The sequence below is a fragment of the Urocitellus parryii genome, chromosome 9, assembly GCF_045843805.1.
Source record: "Urocitellus parryii isolate mUroPar1 chromosome 9, mUroPar1.hap1, whole genome shotgun sequence".
Lineage (NCBI taxonomy): Eukaryota > Metazoa > Chordata > Mammalia > Rodentia > Sciuridae > Urocitellus > Urocitellus parryii.
In genome coordinates, this window is record NC_135539.1 from 19,434,242 (window position 1) to 19,455,204 (window position 20,963).

The 20,963-nt window shown below is 56.2% G+C and overlaps 1 protein-coding gene across 5 annotated transcripts in view; it reads right to left on the minus strand.

Moving 5' to 3' along the window:
* Positions 1-20,963, minus strand: part of Gsg1l (GSG1 like) — a 172,290-nt gene that overhangs the window by 29,043 nt on the left and 122,284 nt on the right. For all 5 annotated transcript variants that reach the window (XM_077802864.1, XM_026392180.2, XM_026392181.2 and 2 more), the window contains one exon: positions 7,079-7,190. In XM_077802864.1, the coding sequence (XP_077658990.1) occupies positions 7,079-7,190 (112 nt within the window). The remainder of the gene's footprint in view (positions 1-7,078; positions 7,191-20,963) is intronic.

Below are 20,963 nucleotides of genomic sequence, written 5' to 3' on the forward strand. Positions count from 1 at the left end.
GTCAGATTTTTCTTTTTTTGGGGGGGATATTGTGCTTTGTGTTTTCACATCCCATTGTGTCTACAAAATCCCAAGTTCCATGTGTACATCAGATACTCAGCACTTTATTATAAAATAGGCTTTTCGTTCAATGATTTTTTGCCAATTTCAGCCTAATTTAAGAGAAACAATAAATAGAATAAAAAGTTTAAGGTAGGCTGGGCCCACCGATGTTGTTGGGTGGGCTGGGCATATGAAATATATTTTTGACTTACAATATTTCAACTTACCATGTGTCTATCAGGATGTAACCCCACCATAAGATGAGGAGCATTTGTATTAATAGAGACAGTCCTGCTTCTTTTAGATTAATATTTGCATGATATACGTGTTATATTCTTTTATGTTCAACATCTCTATCTCATTGTACTTAGAGTAAGTTTCTTGCCTACAGTATGGAGTTGGGTGATGTTTTCTAAATCCACTCTGCCAAGCTCTGACTTTTGATTGGTGTATTTAGACCGTTTACATTTAGTATAATTAATTATAGCTTATGCCTGTCAATTTACTTTTGCTATTTTTTTCTTTTTATTCTATTTATTGTTTCTCTTTTTCTTTTGATTGTTTCCCTATGGGTTACTCAAACTCTTTTTAGAATTATTTTGATTTGGTTTTGAATGTATCTCTCTATATCTGTTTTGGGTGCTCTAAGTCTTACATTCTATATACACAATGAATCACAGTCTACTGCTGTTGACATTTTGCTATTTGAGTGAACCATAGAAATCTTGGCTCCATTTATGTCCCTTTTTATCTTCTTCTATTTATAATATAATTGTCTTAAATCTTTCTTCTCTTATTATTTAGAACTACATCAGATCATATAATGATTTTTTGCTTCGATCATCAGACATAATTATGAAAAATCAAAAGGAGAACTAAAATTTCTCTTTTCATTTTTCCTTTTTTGACATTCAAAACTTCATTTTTAAAATTTCTATTCTGATTAAAGAACTCACTCTGGGCCATTTTCTTTTTTTTAGGGTACTTTGGCTGGCAACAGATTTTCTCAGTTTTCCTTAATCTGATGATGTCTTGATGAACCTTTCATTCTTGAAGTGAATTTTTGCAACATATAGAATTCTGAGTTGAGAGTTATTTTCTTTTAGCCCTTGAAAAATGTCATGCCACCTCCTTCCGGCTCTCTGATGCAAAATCAACTATCACTTGAATTACTTTTCACTATTTTTCAGATGTTGGTTTTCTCTCACTACTTTTAATGCCTTTTTTTTCTTTGACTTGAGTTTTTAAGTGTGACTAGGATGTGTCTTGGTATGGATTTCTTTGGGTTCTACTATTTAATCTCGTGACTCTGTCGATTCATGTCTTATAAAATCTGGGATGTTTTCAGCCCTTATTTGGGTACTTTTTTAAGTCCTACCTTCTTTCTCTTCTCCTTCAGGAACTCCAATGTATGTTCATGTTTTAAGTCTATTTTCTGTATTTTGTTCAGAGATGGGGTCACGTACATTGTCCTCTCATTGATTCCACTAAGTCCTTCATCTGTTGTTCCCAATCTATTTTCTATTTTGGTCATTATACTTTCCAACTCTATACTTTCCATTCTATTGTTCTTTATGTCTTTGAGTTCTTTCTGAAGACTTCATATTTTGTCAAGGGTGTTTGCAATTGCTTGTTGGCATATTGTTACCACAATATGATAATACATTGTTATCTAAGTGCCTTAAACCTTTATCAGATAATTTCAACATCTCTCTCATTTCCATATTGGGGTCTATTGTGTTGGGATTCACCCCGGCTCCAAAGACTAACTTCCCCGTCCCCCAAGAAGAGCCGTCCAATGGTGAGCCCTACTGGCTCACATGATTCTGCTGTCCCATGGTGAGCCCTGCTGGCTCACCTGATCCTTACCCACCAATCAGACTAGCCCTGCTGGCTCACCTGATCCTTACCCACCAATCAGACTAGCCCTGCTGACTCACCTGATCCTTACCCACCAATCAGACTAGCCCTGCTGGCTCACCTGATCCTTACGCACCAATCAAAAAGCACCCCATGCCAACTGTCAAACCGCCCCTGGCTCTATAAATAGGCAGAGCTGTTCCTCAATAAACGGGCATTTTCTCTGATGGCAAGCCTTGATGGTTCTTTCATATTGACTGCCTTTTTTTTTTTTTTCCTATTCAAGTTGAGATCTCCCTGGCTCTTGAGATGGTCGGTGATTCCAACGGCAACCTTGACATTCTGAGTATTTTTGTGAGACTCTGGATGGTGTGTAAACCTTCTGCATTAGCTGACTCCCTCTGACGCCGTGCTGAATGGAAGGGGTGCTCTGCCCGTCACTCCCAGGTAAGGGTGGGAGTCTGGATTTCCTGCTGGGCTACCTTTGGCATTTAAGATGGAGGCGATTCCTGGTTCATGCTGAGCAGGGTTGGGTTCTGGCTCCAACGAGGCCTCTGGCTGGGAGGGGCAAGGGTCCTTCATTACAGCCCCTCAAGCAGCCTCCACTGACCCATGGGGAGGAGCCATGGTCTCGTCACCGTTAGGCAACAATCCTCTCACCTCTGCTTCTCCTCTGACAGGTTCGGGCTGGGAGAAGGAGGCTCTCCTAGTTGCTGCCTGGTGGAGGCTGCAGCCTCCGTTCCCCATGTGGCCTCCACTGCACTGGGGGTGGGCCCCCGACTCTGGCAGCACTTGGGTAAACAGGGAGTTGAGCTGCCTCATTAAAGCAAAATGGGTTCCCCATCCCTTGCTGGCCCAGGTCAGGTGGATCCACTTGTTTGCTTTGTTCTGTGCCTTTGGGCATCTCGGAGTTTCCAACTTCAGCCCGAGTCTGGGATCATGACGGAACTCACCAAAGCGTCATCCCTGATCCACCTCCCAGAGTCTTCTTGTTTAATGTGTCCACACCCAAGGATTCTGGCTGCCCTGAGCAGGAGGAAGAGGGGGACAGAATGTCGACTCCGACTTCCTGGACGTGGAATTCCTGAGCGTTTCTCCTTCTGATCATCCCGTCTCCTCTCACACTCCAAAATGTCGGCATTAGGAAAACGAGAGCCTTGTGGGCTTCACTGCGATAGCTTGGCACCTAGCACAGTGCCTGGCACATAGTGGGTGCTCAATAAATAGCTGAGGGGTGAGTGAGTAAATGCAGACCCAATGAAAACGGCCAAAAACCCGTATGGAAATGCCCCTCTGGTGTCCACGTGGCTGAGGGGCTCCGCGCTCTGTCCACGCGCCCTCGACCCCCTGTCCCTCTCGCCCTCAGGCCCCAGAGGGCACCCTCACGGGACAGAGTTTGAAAACTCAGGCTGGAACCTGCGCTGGTGTCTGTGGCTTGCATTTCTGAGCTGGTGCAATGAGACCTGTGGGTGGACGGCCTGGTTTCTGGAGCCGAGGGCAGAGTGGACACTGGGCAGGAGAGGGGAGGGGTGACGGGGAAGGGGGTGTCCACCTGCTCTGCCCTCTAGGAGCAGAAGGGGAGGGGCGGAGGGGGCTGAGGAGCGGCTGCAGATCCACACGAGCACCCCCGGCCCTGCCCGGTGGGAGGATGGCTCCCTGTCCGAGGTGGAGCAGGGCACTGCCGCCCAGCCCGGCCCTTCTCGCCCAAGAGTCAGCAGGCGGGGAGCCGGATCCCACAGGCCCCAGGGCCCAGCTCCCTGGCCACGGCTTCAGGGGCCCCTCGGGCAGCCACCTCCCTCTCCCTCCTGGTCCCAGAGAAAAGGAGGCCAGAGCCTCGCGGGGGAGGAGTAGAGGCAGCTTCCTGCTGACCACGCAGCCACTCGGCGGTGACCAGCACAGCAAAGTGAGTCTCCCCAGAGGCCTTGGGGGCAGCCGCAGCCCTGCCCCACTAAGGATCGCTGCCTGGTGCCAGCTCAGCTCTGCAGGGAGGAGGGAGCCTGTCCTGCCCATGCCCCAGGGCCCGGGAGGCTGGAGGGGAGGGAGGCCGCCGTGAGGCCCCTGGGCCCCGCAGAGCCTGGGCGTCGGCTGCAGAGAGGCGCCCAGGAGGAGGAAGGACGCGCTGGACACTGGGCCACTCTGCTCTGTGACCGGGGCTGCTCCACCACCTCCATCCCTGAGCCACGCGCTGCCCCCTGCCAGGGGCCAGGTCTTGTGCTGGGGACAGCAGGCAGAGGCGGAGGAGGGGCAGGCAGGAGGCTCCCCAGGTGTGGCCCTGTGGGTCCCCTGGCTCGCAGCGAGTGCGGTGGCCTGACCAGGCTCAAGGTCACAGCGTCCCTGGTGGTCACCGCTGTGATGAAGCAGGAGCCTGTCCCCCTGGCCATCCAGCCCGGCTGCACACGCGTTCTGTCCTCCCTCAGTGGAGGGGACAGTGGTGACCCTGAGCGCTGGGCCTCGTCACGTGCTGGTGTCACCAGGCTCCTGCTCCGTGGCAGGCCCCCGCACTCCACTTCCTCCTGTGGCAGCTGCCCCCGAGGAGACCCTCCTGAGGGTCACGCTCGCCAGGCCCCATCACATGCCCGTGACCAAAGAACGCCACACGGTGGCCCTGTCACCGTCACAGGAGAGCCTGCAGCTCCTGCCTGGGTCTTTGGATCGCCCCCGGGACCGGCCCCCGGCCACCAGCGCCAACCGCCAGGGCTGGCCCAGCCGGCTCAGATGGCCGCCTGTCACAGCCCCAACCCCAGCCCCAGCTGACACAGATAAGGCTCCATGGAAGTCCCAGGGTGAGGGCCGCCCGGCGGAGCCCAGGGACACCCACTGACCAGGAGGCGCAGGTGACCGTGGGCTGCCACTTCCAGCCACTGGGTCTGGGGGTGACGTGCCACTCCTCTATAGGGTGCTGCATGCTTGTGAGAGCCCTGAGCCATGGGACAGGGCTGTCCCCATTTTATAGCCCAGGATGCTGAGGCACAGAGGGGTGAGTGACCTGGCCATGTCCGCAGCCGCCAAGGGTCAGAGGCGGGCTCTTTGATCCCAGAGGACACACCTCCCACTGTCCCTTGTTGCCATGGCAACCAGTGGTGGCCAGCAGGGCTCTCTGAAGCCAGGGAAGTCAGGCTCCTGCTCAGGAGACTTCCTGGCTTCTCAGAGCGAGAGCTGGTGCTCAGCAGCCACTGAGAACCTTGAGGCCCCCAAGCACGACCCAGCCCCGGCGAGGCCCCAGGCACAGGGGTGAAGAACGAGGCTGATCACCTCGCAGGCTCAGTGACAAGGACAAACAGGGTGGCCCTAACAGGGGCCAGGCGCCAGGCCCGGGCTTTCACAACTCCAGTGGGAATGTGGGCCACTTGGGAGGCAGAGGGAGCAAAGGAGCAGGCAGGAGGGTCCTGGAGAACGAAAGACCCCCGTGGCCAAGGCTGGCAGGCTGCGTTGGAGACCCAGAGTGCCAGACTGCAGTCAGAGGCTTCCAGAAAGAGAGGTCTGAGAAGAAGAGACGCCTCAAAATTCTGCCCCTCCAAGCTGTGTGACCCAGGGCAAGTGACCTGACCTCTCTGAGCCTCAGTTTCCACCCAGAGCATGAGGTTCCTGTCTGTGTTCAATCTACCTTCAGCAGCGGCGATGTAAAAGGAGCCGCTGTTTACGGGGCGCTTGAGGCACGGAGCACAGGCCTGGCCTCGAGCCCCACCCCGAGGCTGGCTACCTGGGGCCAGCTCCTTGACTTCTCTGGGCCTTGTGCTCCGCGATGATTCACGACTTCAGTGCTCAATAAATGTAGGGATCTTTGCACACGGTCCACTCTCAAAACGTTAACCCCTTCCTTGGCCCACTTCTCTGGGTCAGGCTGACTGTCTTCCAAGGTCAAGGTCATAAGAAGGAACTGCTCAGGGAAGGGAAGGTGGAGGGGCCAGAGCCAAGCTGCTTCCCTGGGACGGTTCTGCTTGTGGGAAGGGGATGGTGTGGACAGGTAAGGCCCCTTTAAGGCCAATCCCTTTTGACTAGTGACTCAAGCCTCTCTCATTGGCTCCAGGAGGGTCACGTGACTTCCCTGAGCCCATGGAAGTGTTTCTGACCGTACTGGGAAGAAGCCGTCTCTCTGCTGGTTCCGCTACATTTGTGAAAGGCAAGCCTGGAAATGCACAAGGTGCCACCTTTGTCACTGCCTGGGGGAAGCTGCTTGAGGACGAAGCTGACACAGAGGGAACAAAACAGGAAAGGGGGCGGGGGAGAAAGACTGAGCTTTGGATGGAAGCACCCGGTCACCTGGATCCAGCTGCACCTGAATCAGACTTTTCGGTAGCTCATCAGCATCCGATCCACTCTTTTGCCTTTTGAGAGATGTGGACTCATTCCTAGCTCCAGAGGCGGGCCTGGCTGGGCCGGGCCCATAAGCTCATGGCATTGTCCCTGGCCTTGGTGGCAAACCCCGATAGAGAAAAGGACCCAAGCCCTTCGGAGGGAGAAGCAGGCGTGAGGCCGTCCATCACCAGCCTCCTCAGCCCTCTGGCGCCATGAAGCGCAGCCTCTCCTCCTGGCCTGGAGTCGGGCGGGTGGGTTTCCTATTCCAGGGGCAGAGAGTCCAGGGGCCACCGGCTCCTTCATTTACAGGAACGAATAAGCACCCCGTGTCCACCCGCAGGCAGGTCCCCTGACTTTTCCTTTTTCTGCACGTGGAACTCTGAGGCCCAGCCCCTGCACCCAGCGTCCCCTCCTACCCTGGGGGACCACCCAGAAACTTCCCCGGCTCCCATCTCCCCCTCCAGAGCTGGCCCAGGGCAGCGGCTGGCCAGGGCCTGAGAGCAGACATCTTAGACCGAGGACCATTTTGTCTCCGTGACAACGCTCGGGGCTGGGGATGTCGTGTGAGAGCGGTCACCGAGGAGACCCCACAGCGCTCCCAGGAGGACTGTTCACAGACGCTCGATCCTTAACCCTCACTGGCCCGGAACCTTCCTCATCGGTTCATTCCCAGGGGCTTAAAAATGGGGTCACCACCCGGAGCCCCAGGCCCCTGGGGACTGGGCTGAGCCAGGGGTGACTCCTGGGCTGTGGTCTGGAACCCTGCCCGGCTCTGGGGCCCGTGGAGTCCTGGCCGTGGCTCCCGCCCGCCTGGCCAGGCCCCTAAGCCCCCCAGGGCCCTGGGCCTCGCAGGCTGTCACCTGGAGGGGACGCCACTCACCAGAAGGACCATCCGTAGTCCCAGGAGTGCGGCCTCCAGTCTTCAGGGCCGAGGCTCACGGTGACCTGGAACACCTGAGTGTACATCATGTGGGCAACCATCCCCAGGAGGCCTGTGGGCGGGACAGAGAGCGGTCAGCACCGGAGGAGCCAGAGGGGACCTGGCTCCCCAGCCCCAGGGCCCTGAGCCACCTGCGGGGACAGACGCGCCCCCTGGGTGAGGTCAAGGGCAGCCCTGGGGAGACGTGTGCCAAGGCAGGTCAGCCACCGGCGGAAGCCTTTCTGCAAAGGGCTGGTGAGTACCTGGCCCTCAGGTCTGGTCTCTGTGCACTGTGCAAGTGAGCGTCCCGACTGTGTCCCAATAAAACTTTATTTACACAAGCAGGCGGGGGGCCAGATTCAGCCCACAGCCGTGGTGTGCTGCTGCCTGTGTTGGAAGGTCTCCGGGGACAAGCAGCCTGGGGCGTGTCCCTCGAACTGCAGCTGGGCCTATGGCGCACGTGGCTCAGGAGGCTGAGGCAGGAGGATCACGAGTTCAAAGCCAGCCTCAGCCAAAGTCAGGTGCTAAGCAGCTCCGTGAGACCCTGTAATACCAAGTAGGGCTGGGGAGGGGGCTCGGTGGGTGAGGACCCCTGAGTTTAATCCCCAGTACCCTCCCCCCAAGAAAAAAAGGAGAGGAGCTATCCGGTACCATCGACTGTAGCAGAGTGGAATATTACTTGGTTAAAAAAAATTCAGTTCCCTGTCTGTGCCCGTGGGTGCAGTGATTAGAATGTGAGTTGTGTGGCTCAGAAGCTCTGGCTTGGAGAAATTTTGGCCTCAGGGGATCCGAATGTGAATTGTCTTCCATCGGCATTTTTCCTGTGTGGCCCTGGGCAAGGCACCTCACCTCTCTGAGCCTCAGATCTTTCCATCAACCCCCAAATGCGGATGATGGCAGGTGCGCTGGGTCACCAGTGACTAGAGGCAGGAGGCCTCGGTGCCTGGTGCCAAATGCACATGAGTCATGACAGGGCCCAGGGTTCTTTCAAAGCAGGGCACTTCTCTGCGGGGAAGCGGGTGTGTGGACTGGGGTGGCTGGAGCCCTCGTGGGTACCACAGCAGGTGGCGAAGTCACAGAGTTCAGCTTAGGAAGCAGTGATAGAGTGAGGAAGCCACCATGCTTGTGCGCCCTCTGTATGCCAGGCCCTCCATCAAACGCCTTCACCTCCCACGTTCTCTCTTCTCATCTTCATAACAACCCGCCAAAGTCAGGAGCATGATGAGGGCCCCTGCACCGTTGTCCAGGTTGCCCACTGCACATTGCAACAGGGAGCGGCGCGTCTCACAGTCTGTGAATGCCACTCCCTGACTGAGGCGGTCACACCTGCGAGCTGTCTGTGGCGGCTCTGATGATGATCATTCCTGTTTCAAAGGAAAGAAAATGAAAGCTCCTGGTGGTAAAGTCGGTCCAAGGTCGCGCTGGGGATGGCTCTGAACACCAGGGCTGCCTGGGACGCTCCTGTCCCTCGCCTGGGGGTAAGAGCCTTTAGTCCCGAACCAGCCTGGGGAGGGGGGACAGCAGGGTGCGAGGTGAATGTTCAGCAAACCTGAAAAATCAAAATAGAAAGGAAAAGAGGGACGTGCCCTAATCTGTAGCATTTGCTGATCCTCACGCAACCAACGCTGAGTCCCTGGGAGCGGGGCCCCTCCGGCCCCAGTGGACCTCTGTGTCTCTCCCGCCCGTCACTTGCCCAGGCCCCGCCCAGACGGGGGACTCAACCTTGCCACGTCTCAGCCAGGGTCACTCCGAGGCGCTCTCTGACCCCAGAGGGAGGCGCCTTTTCAGGGCCGTGTGGACGTCCTGGGTCAGGAAGTCCAGGGACTGAGGAGGGTGACAATGGCGGGTGCCGAGGTCCCCAAAGACTCGCCCAGATCCCCACCCACATTGGATACAAAGCCTGAACATTTTTGCCAGTCGCACGGTGACAAGGACAGCCCAGCATCGGGGGTTTGTATTTCCCTCGTGACAGGCAGGTCTAGGCGGCTTCACCTGCGTCTTGACCGTTTTTATTTTGTCTCTGTGAATGCACGGCTCGTGCCCTTTGTCAACTGTCCCCGGGGCACGTGCTTTTGAAAAGCCCCCTTCCTTCTCACTCGGTGAGGACTCTGTCTATGCTGGATACTGACCCTACCTCTGCACCGACGGTCGATGGCCCAGTGTTTGTCTTTCCTCCTGTATCGCACATTAAAAAAAAAAAAAAAAAAACTGATAAACTTTATTTATTTTTTTTAGCAGGGATGGTCCCAGGGGTGTTTTGCCACTGAGCCACATCCCCACATCCCCAGTCGTTTTTTGGTTTTTTGGTTTTTTTTTTTTTTTTTTGAAACAAGGTCTCACTAAGTTGCTGAGGCTGACCTCCAACGTGCGATCCTCCTGCCTCAGCCTCCTGAGCTGCCAAGATTATAGGTGTGCACCACCAGGCCCTGCTAAACGTTCCTAAGAGCAGTTTTAGGTTCATTTGAAAAACCTGAGCATGAAGCACAGAGCTCCCCTAAACCCCTTTCTGGGCCTGTGCACTTTTCCCTTACCGATCCCGTCTGGCTTCTGTAACGGTGGATAGACGCACATGGATACTCGGTGACCGAGACCCATCCTTCATGAACCGGTTCCTTCTTTCTACTGTGGATTCTCTGGGTTTTGCAAAAGTATCCATCCACCTGAGCCCTTCAGGACAGGCTCATCCAGAAGAGAATACTTTGGGCAAGTCGCCTGGGACCCACCTGTTCATCCCACCCCGACCAAACCCTTGGCAACCGCGGATCCTTTTCCTGCCCCAGGGTTTGGGTCATACGGGCTGGAATCACACAGAATGTCGCCTTTCAGATCGACTTTTTTTTCCAACTAGCAACATAAATTTCAGGTTTCTGGCCAGAGAGCTCCTTCCTTTTTATTTCAGAAAAAAAAAAAATTCCGTTCTCAGGATGCACCGCCTCTCCATCTTCTCTGTCCTTCCCTTTGTGGTTTTGGCTTCCTGGAGCTACTTTAAGAAAACCAACACGGTTCCCACAGTCTCCTAGATTTTTCTAACGGACCCAGAGATGTGGATGTTCATCCGTCAGGAATCTACCTTGGTGGAACTGGCCGAGGACGGGAGGCATATTAAAGTTTTGCATATTTTTTTTCAACTAACAAATTGCTCTGAGTTCTTACAGAACAGTCCCTTCTCTCCTCACTGATTCTAAACGACTCCGTGGTACAGGTTGGAAGGCATCCAGAACGTGGAAACCCAAAATACTCCAGGATCTGACCATCTTTGGGGCACTGAGTTGACACCACCCCCTGACCCCACGTGACACATTGCAGCCCAGACGCAGGTGTGTTAAAAACACTGAGGAGATCACCTTCCGGCTGAGTGTCCCAGGCGCAGAGGAAACAGGCAAGAAGCTGGTGTGGAGACCTGGCTCCCTCCCACCCCTGAGATGGCTCTCCGCGGGTCCGTCAATATTCCCCAAATCCGAAAAAAATCCAGAATCCAAAGCACGTCTGGTCCCGAGCATTTCGGATAAGAGATCCTCAGGCGTTCCCCAAGCCCTGTTTCCTGAGTCATTGTTCTGCTTTATATCAGAGAGGCCCCTGTGGCCCCAGTGGACCTCTGCATCTCTCCCGCCCATCACTTGCCCCAGGTCCCCTCCAGTGGAGTGCCCACCAGTCCAGCTCCTTGGAGAGCTACCTGACCTCCCAGTTCCTTCGATTTTCCACCTGTGAAATGGGCATCATGGGCAGGGACATCTAAGGAGCTTCGGTGAGGCAGGGAAGCGAGGCTGAGCGGAGTCGGCCTCCTGGAAGGACCGGGGAGACGTGACCCGCGGTATCTTCATGTGACACCTCCCCGCTACGCCCGAGGCGAGGCCCAGCCTGCAGCGGAATAATTAATTTCCCAAAGTCTTAGTGGAGAAAAGCATCGATTCCTAAATTGAATTCCATTCATCCCCCAACAGGAGAGGCCGGGCTTTAAGAAAACTCAATAAGTGAAAATTACGATTCACTCAGAGACACCGCGGAGAGACTCTGTGATCGCATCTTAAAGATTCTGCTTCGGAAAATGGGCCCTGGGTCACGTTTTGAGACGGGAGTTTGCTCTGTCCAGCGGGGTCCGCGGCAGAGTCTGTCCCGAGTGTCCTCAGCCGGAGGGACGCTCCCAAGGCCTCCAGATCGGGAGGCGACTTCCCACGGCCTTGGGGCACCTGAGCCTCATCCTGAGGTGGGATCCTGAGAACCCTCGGGGTGCAGGATGAGGGCAAGGGCCCAGAGCCGGGCTGGTGGGGGGCCAGTCGGAGGCCAGAGCAGGAGGAGCTGCCCCCGCTGGCCAGACGGAGAGCCGAGTCTGTGGTCAGGGCCGGGATCACAGAAAGTGACCTTCTTTATTTTTTTAATTGATTTTTTAAAAATCAACGACAGCAGAATGCATCCCAGTTCTTACTACACACAGGTATTTGCACTTAAAATAGCCCTGGGCACGCGGGAGCCCTGGTAAATGTCCTGGAGTGGTGAAGGCGCGGAGCTGAGACACACGGCGCACGCCAACCCCCGCGGCCCTGGTCTGTTTTGCCTCCCACTAGCTCCCAGCACCTCGCCCTGTGCCTGGCACACAGTGGATAGTTGATGTGTTTGTTGAATGAACAAATGACCATCGGTTGCATTGGGTGGAGACGGATGGTCATGGGGGAGGAGGGAAGAGGGGACCCAGAGGAGAGGACATCGCAAGGCCAGGCTGAGCTGGGCTGCTTGGACCAGAGTTGGTGGCAGCTCTTGAAGTCTGGGCGCTCTGGTTTGAATGTGTTCCCCCAAAGTGCCTGTGTTAGGACAGTAAGCCGCGGATCCACACGCTAGTGAGTGTGGAGGTGGGGCCTTTGGATGGTAAGTAGGGGTAGCTGAGGTCATGGGGGGGGCCTTGATGGCATCAGTGGCTTGAGGAAGAAGAGATGCCCAAACTAGCTGCTCGCTCTGGCTCACCATGTGATACCCTCTGTGTCCCTCAGGTGCACACAGAGCCCGCTCCATGCCCTTGGACATCCCAGCCTCCAGAACCCTGAGCCAAATAAACTCCTATTTTTTTTTTTTATAAATTACCCAGTCTCCAGCATTTTGTTACAGCAACAGAAAAAGGTCTCGGACAGGAAATGAACAGACTTGCAGTGGTCTGAGATGGGTGGTGAGGGCTTCTCAGAACCTAGGGTGGACTCGAGGGTTCTGGGTTGAGCAACTGGGCAGAGGGTGGTGCCATCTACTAAGAAGCTGAGAGAGGAGGAGGTTGGGTGGGTGGAATCCTTCGGGAGCTGCATGAGCCTGAAATGGCTGTTTTCTATCCAAGCAGAGATATCAAGTGAGCAGTTGAGCGAACGAGCCGGGGTTCCTGGAGTAGCCAGAGTGGGGACTTCAGTGCATGAGTCACCAGCTCAGGGATGACAAAAAACACTGTGTGTCTCCAGGAGAAAACAGAGGAGGGAAGGACGGGTCCCAAGTTGGAGCCCTGGGCCAAGGTGACACTAGTGTCTATGCGGCTGGGGAGGCCGGGAGAGGCTCCTTGCTGGGTGTGGTGGTCCCAGCCACTGGGGAGGCCGAGGCAGGAGGCTGGCTTGAGGAGGTTAAGTCGGGCTGGGGGGAGAGGAGAAAGGCCACGGAGGGCTAAGCAGGGCACCTGATGGGCAGTTCTAAGCCATCTAGCCTCATCCTGAGGACACCACTATAAGTTGGGAGCATTTTTCTTTCTTTCTTTTTTTTTTTTTTTTTTTTTTTTTGCGGCACTGGAGACGGAACCCTCGCTGCTGAGTGCTGAATGGGTTGGAGAGAAGCGGAGGCCCCGGGGCTCAGGAGGGGCAGCACAGGACGTTCCTCCCAAGGAGTGGGGTGCAGCAGGGGTGGGCAGGTGGGCGGCCGGGATGCCTGGGTACCAGCAGACCCCCCAAACCTGGAGAGTCAGGAACGGGAGCTGCTGGAGGGGGCTGTTTGGAGTGACCCAGTTCCCACCTGCCCCACCGCAGCCTCCCGGAGAGGGAAAGTGCCCGTGTCGCCGTCGGCGGGAGGCGGAGGGAAAATAAGATAAATCCCTTGTGCACACCGCCCCAGCCCCCGGCTGCTGGCCCCAGCAGAGAGCACAGGCTGTCACGCTGTCACGGGCGGTGTCCTTCAGCCTGGCGGGGCGTGCACCCGGTGGCCTGCTCTGCACACCCTCCCCCAGCCGGGAGCCAGGGCTGTTGAAAGGCTCAGACCTATTTTTAAAGAAGGAGCTATTTTTAGCCACTCTCCAGAGAACCCGCAGCCTCTCTGGGTAGCGTATTTCGGGTTTTCAAAGTTGCTCCTCACTCCTAACCTCCACCTTCCAGCCCCGATTTCAGCTGATTTCTTGCTCTGGCCTCCGAGGACCAGGGACGGGCGGGATGGCAGCTTCTGCTTCCAGAGCCTCTGCCCTGTCCAGAAGGGTCTCCTCTCAGACCACCTGAGTCACCCCCTCCCTCTTGTTGGGACTCTGCCTTTCACAGTGGAGTGGCCCAAATCGAAGGGAAGGAGGGGGTGGGGCAGGCAGGGAAGGGAACACAGGATGATCCCAAGGGCTATGGTGGGAGATGCCATGTCCCCCAAAGAGCTGGCACCTACTCGGTGCGTCCTGGTTGGCTGGCCTCGAACTTCTGATCCTCCTGCCTCAGCCTCCCGAGTCACTGGGTTGCAGACCACCGCAGCAGCTCACCGGGTGCCATCACTAAGAGCGGGATCCGGAGAGTGGGGGCGTCTTGCAGATGCAGCGCAGGGGACAGGGCCCTGCACAGGTTCTGCCGTGCCTCAGGTGCCCTCTTGGCTCTCCCGATGGTCCCCCGACCAGGACGGTTGAGAGCTGGTAAAATCACGGAATTAGCTGCCCAGGCCATTCCTGGGAGTAAAGATTAAAAACCAAAATGAGCTTGGCACCACAGGAGGGCAGGGGCCGAAATGACAGTGGAATGGAAGTGAGGAGGTGGATGAGCAGAGCCCCGAGGACACAGGACTGACCAGGTCAGAGCTGCCCAGAGCCCAGATGCCCCTCTGGGCCGCTTGGGCCTATTTAAAGCCACCATTTCTAAGCCTCAGCCCTCCCTGCATTTGGGGACAGAGATCCTTGGCCGTGGGACCCCCTGGGCACAGAGGGATGCTTAGCAGTGTCCCCAGCCTCCGCCCATTAGGAGCCACACACAGCCCTGGTGTGACATCCAGATGTGACTGCAAGTGCTGCCGATGTCCTTGGGACCCCGGGCGAGGCAGCCAAGAGGCCCCCGGAGCCAGGCTCGAGGTGCTGCCCAGACGTGTTGATGACCCTGATGGCTTTCATAGTCCCCTTCTCTTTATTGAAGTGACACTGGCCTTTCGTTTCTGGTAGGGACCTGAGGTTTCCTTTCTGATTAAATTCCAGTTTCCAAAAACAACCGCGAGTGATTTAGAGGCGAGGCTAAGTCCACAGGGCACGCGGGGCCCGTGCAGGGGGTGACATCGCGGGGGACATCCATCAGGTGGAGCGAGAGGGAGGCTGTGTCAATCCCCTCTGTCCCTCTGATTGCCTTGGTCTGTTGTTCTGCCCGCCCTCTCCTTCCCCAGAGGTCTGACCACGCGGCCGGGGCTCCCGACCTGCACAAAGCAACCCGTGACAGGTTGGGGACTGGGATTTCAGGCCCCTCCTCACCCCTGCCAGCCTGGGGAGCCCCAGGAGCCAACGGGCCCGGACCTCCCTGCTCCAGGGGCCCCATTAGCCGAACCGCAATGTCAGGGGCCGCGTGCAGCCTGGCTCTGTCACAGGGAGGAAAACCAGGAGAGCCGCCCCTCCTTCCGGGCAGGGTGTCCCTGTCCTCGGTGCCAGCCGCCACCTCCCAGAGACAAACGGTGGTGGCAGGCACAGGCTCACTCAGCGCCTGGCAATAACCACAGGGAGCAGTCCCCGCCCCCTGGGGAAGAGGCCCCGCCCCCGGGAGAGAGGCCCCGCCCCCGGGAGAGAGGCCCCGCCCCCTGGGGAGAGAGGCCCCGCCTCCTGGGGAGAGTCCCCGCCCCCTGGGGGAGAGGCCCCGCCCCTGTGGGGAGAGGCCCCGCCCCCTGTGGGGAGAGGCCCCGCCCCCTGGGGAGAGGCCCCGCCCCCTGGGGAGCGCACAGAAAACACTGTCAGCCAGGAGACCCTTCCCCGGTGGAGGCTGCCATCAAGGGGAGGGGGCCTCCAGGGCCCTGGACTCCCCCGCTGCCCTCTGAAGGGAGGGGGCTGGGGACAGAGGAATGGCAGGCACCTAGGGGGACAGCAGCAGCTCCTCGTGGGAAACACGGAGTCCAGGGAGGGACCAAGGACAGAGGACCACAGAGGGGCCCAGGGGGTCGCCGACTCTTCGGAGTTATCGAAATATGCAGTTTCTTTTGCGGGCAAAGACTTATGGACAAGGGTATTTATTATTCGAAAGTGTGGGGAACGGCTTTAAAATCCACCAATAGGGGATCCGTAGCTCAAGTTCTGGCAAAGGAAATTTCTGCCTCCATTGCTGACCTCACCTCCCTCCCTCTGCCCTCTTCCATCCTCGCCAATCACTGGTCTCCTCCTCCCCAGAGGCCCCCAGCTTATTCCTGCCGCAGGGCCTTTGCACTAACTGTTTCCACTGCTCTAGACATTCACGTATCTTTTTACTTCTTTCTCTCTGCAGGCTCAGATTCCAGGCCCTTCCCCAGTGGCCGAGGCTGTGGACTTTGGAGGCCAAGTTCACTATGTTTCAGAAATGTCAGTGCCGACTCATCCACTGTGGAGACCCTCCAGCCCAGAGTAGCCAGTGACCCAGAACATCTCAGGGTCTCAGAGGGGACCCAACCCAATGGACACGTCACACACCATTCGCCTTTCAGTTCCAGGGAGCTCTCTACCAAGTCTGCCAAGCTGCCATTTATGAAGGTGTGGTGGGAGATCCTAGGGCACCCCCAGGCCCTCACTTTATGTTTCCCCTGAACTGTCACCGTCGGCGAGACACGTTGAGACTACCTGACGTAAGGCTGCCGCACCTCTCCTGCAGGAGGCTTTCACCCCAGGGTGGCTTGAGGGAGTCAGTTGGGGTCCACGTGACAAGAAACCAAAGGTTCTGGAGGCTTGGGGTGGTCTCTGGCCAGCGAGCCCCAGGGAGGACCCCACTCTGGCCAACGCCTTGGCCGTGACCTTGCGGAGCACCTCAAGGGCTGGTCCCAGGCTCCTGACCCATGGATCTGTGAGCTCATAACTGTGTTCGGTTTCAAGTTGCTAAGCTCGTGCCACCGTCGCCAGGAAGGCACAGGTAACGGGTACGCAGGGCCACAGCAGGTGACAGAGCTGGGGCCCGGGCCACACCTGACCAGGGCAGGCAAGACCCCTCCAGCCTGAGCCTCAGCGGGTTGGTGGGGTTGGGGAAGGTTCCCCCTCCTGGGTGTTACAGGGGCCCACCCTCACGGCCCAACACAGACGGCAGAGTCCAGACCTCTAACTGCCCTGTTTGGGGCGCTCCTCCAGCCCCAGCCAGGGTCAGCCACAGGCAGTCTGTCTGTCTTTCCCAGCCCCTAGGCTCCACCGGCTCTCTCCCTCTCTGTCCCTCTCTCTCTCACACACACATACCCCACACAATGCAGATCAATATAGTTTTGGTGAATTTAACCCAGTTACATTTATTATAATTTGGATTTTTTTTCCCACTGATTTTTTTCCCACTTACTGTGTCACCCATATATCCCAGAGGCATAGTCAGGCAAGGCAACAGAGAGGCCCAATGCCTTTATTTAATTATTGATTTATCTTTATGTGATGCTGAGGATTGAACCCAGGGCCTCACCCATGGTAGGCAAGTGCTCTACCCCTGAGCCACAGCCCCAGCCCCTCAACAGAGAGTTTTGAAAACAGAGAAAGCTGTTCCAAACCCTGACCCCAGCAGGTCTGTTCATGGTCTCTCTGTGAGGGCTTGAAAGAAGTGTGTCTTCTCCAGGGGTTTATTTGGAGGCCAGGGGTCACAGAGTTCTTCATACACTTAATAATCCAAGTTCATGAGCCTCCCATAGCTCAGAACCTCTAAGTCTATTTCTCTGTCAGCTTCTGAGATGTGTTTTGGGGTTAAACAACCTCTCTGCCCCCATGGCTGGTTTATTATCTATTTTATTCAGACAGTTGCTACTGGATTTTTTTCCCTTGCCATGTTGGGGATCAACCCCCGTGCTCCGGGCTAGACAAGTGCTCGATATTTTGTAGGTAAATACGTGATTGCAATAAATCCATTTTTTTTCTTTTCTTATTCTTTTACATCTAGACTTCCCTTATTTGTCCCTTGGGGTTTTGTTTTTGGTCTTAAATTCTATTTATTCTTTTAAAAAATATTTTTTAGTTGGCAATGGACCTTTATTTTAATTATTTATATGCAGTGCTGAGAATTGAACCCAGGGCCTCACACACGCTAGGCAAGCGCTCTGCCACTGAGCCACAACCCCAGCCCTTAGATTCTATTTGTTCTGATCACAATATTATTAACCCAGATTACTGTGGTGTGTATTTTCCAGGTATATCTTATTCCATTCATTTCTACCTTTCTATAACTTTTAAAATGCACTTCTCGCATTGTTGGATCTGGTTGTTCTTATTTCTGTAGCCCAAGAACTCTGCCTTTTAATTGGTGAATTTAACCCAGGTACATTTATTACAATCTGGATTTTTTTTTCCACTTACTGTGTCACCAATATAACCCAGAGGCACAGTCTAGCAAGGCCACAGAGAGGCCCAGCCCCGAGGCCTCAGTCGCTCACAGGAATACCGTGGTTCCGTGATGACAGCCCCAAAGCCCAAGCCCCTTGCATGGGGGCAGGACAGACTGAGTCAGCAGCCAGGGAGTCCCTGTGGCCCTGGCCCAGCCCCTCCACCCTCCCTGTGCTGAAGGCTCACCCTCCTTTGTGGCTCAGCCCATCCCAGCTGTATCAGGACACTAACAACCACACGTGGGGTCACATCTTCTCATCTTAAGAGACATCTCTGGTGTCTTGGCAGTGGCTACAAACATCACAGGACTGAATGTCCATCATGAACCCAGCATGGTGACCAGGGGGCCACCTCTGGGATGAGGATGGGGTGCCATCGACCCGGCCTGAGAACGGCAAAGGGCATCCCAAGGCACAATCGCGGTGACGCAAGTTGAACAAGTGGGTGGGGGTGAAACCAGAGAGACCCACTGTCACTTGGTGACCTCGAAACAGAGGCCAGCGAGGCTCAGCCCTTCGCTGCCTCCTCTCTGGGACAGTCATGCCCCGGCAGCTCTCAGAAGAGTCCTCGAAAGCCAAAGTCATGGCTGGACTTCATCTGCTCAAGGGCAGCTGTCCCTCCCCTCTGCTCCACCACCAAGAAAAGCACCGAGGGACGAATGACAGCGTGACCTGAAAAATGCAGCTCTGCCTCGGATCCAATGAGTCTCAGCCCCTTGGACCATGAGATGAGGGGAAACGAGACCGGAAAGGCACTGACAACGCAAAAGGAAGGCCGCAGCCCTGTGGGACGCTCAGGAAAGCTCTGAGCCTCAGAGCTGAGGCCCCAGATCTGCTCTCCAAGGCCAGGCCGCCCCCTGCTGGCTGCACCAGGAAGGACCCCAGCCCGCGTGCAGACAACTACAGGAGTCCAGACACCCTGACCCTTGACAGAGGCTCCCTGGAGTCCTGCTGGGCCAGCCCTGGACTCTGTCCCACGCCAAGCCCCTGGCCAGGCACAAAGGACCCAGGAACGACCACGAGAGACCGAGACCTGGCCTGAGGCTCACACTCTAGTGGGGAGAGACAGGATCACACAAGACCCGGGGAAACACACACACTCACCCCGGAAAAGCGGTGAGTGAGGCAGAGCTGAGGGGAAGGCATCCCCGGCTGTGGGCCTGCCTCCCCCACTCACAGCTGTGTGACTTCAGGCATGTTAATTAACCTCTCTGGGCTGGCTTTTCCTTCTAAAGTGAAGGTGAGATGCCAACTAAAATACCTGGCATGTCAGTGGCAAGGCAGGACCCTCTAGGAGGCAGAGGGTGGGCCGGCTCTTACTTGGATCAGTCACACCCTCATCAGACTAGAGGGCCCCTTCCCTCAGGCTGTCCCAGGAGTCCCCCAGAGCCTGGCTCCTTGCCTGCAGGGAGCATAAGGGACTCCAGAAGCCCAGCTTTCCCCTACCACCAGGTTCTGGCCTCAGTTTCCCAGCTGGTGGTCCACCCCATTCGCTCCTCTGGGGCTGGAGCCCCCGCCTGTACGGCCCTCTGCTGGACGGAGTCCTGGCCATGGGAAGAGGCGCACGGCGAACCCAAGACTTCTGACTTCCCCACCCAAGGGACTTGGCTTCCGGGAAGTGCACCCCGAGTCCAGCCTGCCCCTTGAACCAGTGCCTGAGCCTCCCTGGGGCCAGTCCCCGTCTCCTGGCAATCCCCGGAGAGCAGGCCCCAGCCCCAGCACCTGCTCCCCACCCACTCCTCAGTCCACTGAAACCCACAGAAGCCAGCAGTCCCTCCCGCCACGTGGGGCTTCCTTCCAATTTTTATTAGACTTATTAAAATTCTGGCCTTTCCCCACACCCCCAAGGCCCAATTTCCACCTGGCCCTGGGCCTGAGGCCAGGCTCATCGGTATGAAAGGCCCGACGGCCCGGAGAGTCCCCGGACCCTGTTTCCAGGAGCCTGCCAAGACTGTGGCAGAATTTAAATCACGGATGATCCACCTGGGGGGACCCGGGACAGGACGCAGCTGCCCCGCGGCCCGGCCTTCTGGAGAAGCCTCCCCAGCTGACAAGTTCGATTTCCCTTCTAGAACGTTCTGAACGGGCATGGGCCACTGTCTTCCTGCAAGACTCCAGCTCAGTCGTGCAGCGAACATTTAGGAAGCGCCGTGGACATGCCAGGCGTGGGACCAGCCTGGGGAGACGGCAGCCATGCCCCAGGGCTAACGAGCATCGAGACATAAAGTACAATCAATGACTACAGAGACCCAAGACAGAAGTAGGCACAGCCACGATCGAAGCCTGGCAGCCCGTGGCCACTCCAGGAGCAGATGTTGGCAAGGCCCTCAGACCTGATGGACCTGTTGGCCAACTTTTCAAATATCTGGAAGATTTCCATTAAAATATGGGAGTTTTGGCTTCTCTTGTAAGAATCAGAAATGCTGGCAACACCCGAGTGACATTTTCCCCTTGGCAACTGCCACGGTCTAAATGTGCGTGTTTCCCCCCAAATTCACCTGTTGAGACCCAGTTTCGTGCCCAAGGGTATTGGGGGCGGGGCCTCTGGGAGGTGATGACGTCATGTGGGTGGAGCCCGAGGAATGGGGTTAGTGGCCTTCTAAGAAGAGAAGCCAAAGAGCTGCCTTCCTCTTTGGCCACGCGAGGACACAGCCAGAAGGCGCCCACTATAAACCAGGAAGCTCCTGGGGACACCAAGTCAGCCAGGGCCGTGGCCTTGGACTTCCGGCCTCTGCACCTATAAACACCTATGGTTTCTAGGCGCCCAGTTCTCGGCGTCTTTTGTTATCGCGTCCTGAAGGGCGAAGACAGCACCCTCCTCCGGGGCTTCATGAACTTCCAAAGTGGGGGTGAGGCTAAGGGGAGGGGGGGTGGACAGAGCACAGTGTCCAGGCAGAGGGGACAAGGTAGTCGTGGCCACACCTGGCCACTGGACTTCACAGGCCTCCCGAGGTCCTGGCTCTCTGGGGTGTGGATCCCTAAGACCTGCTTCTCCCAAATCCCTCTGCCTCCCTGTCCCCCACTGTCACCGGCTCCTGTGGCCCGACATCAGCAGTAACCCCTCCGCTGCCCCCTGCCCCAGAGGTGTGCTGGCCCCTCCTCCACCCCAAGAGCTATCTTTGCAAATCTCACCATCCTGACCTGTCCCTCC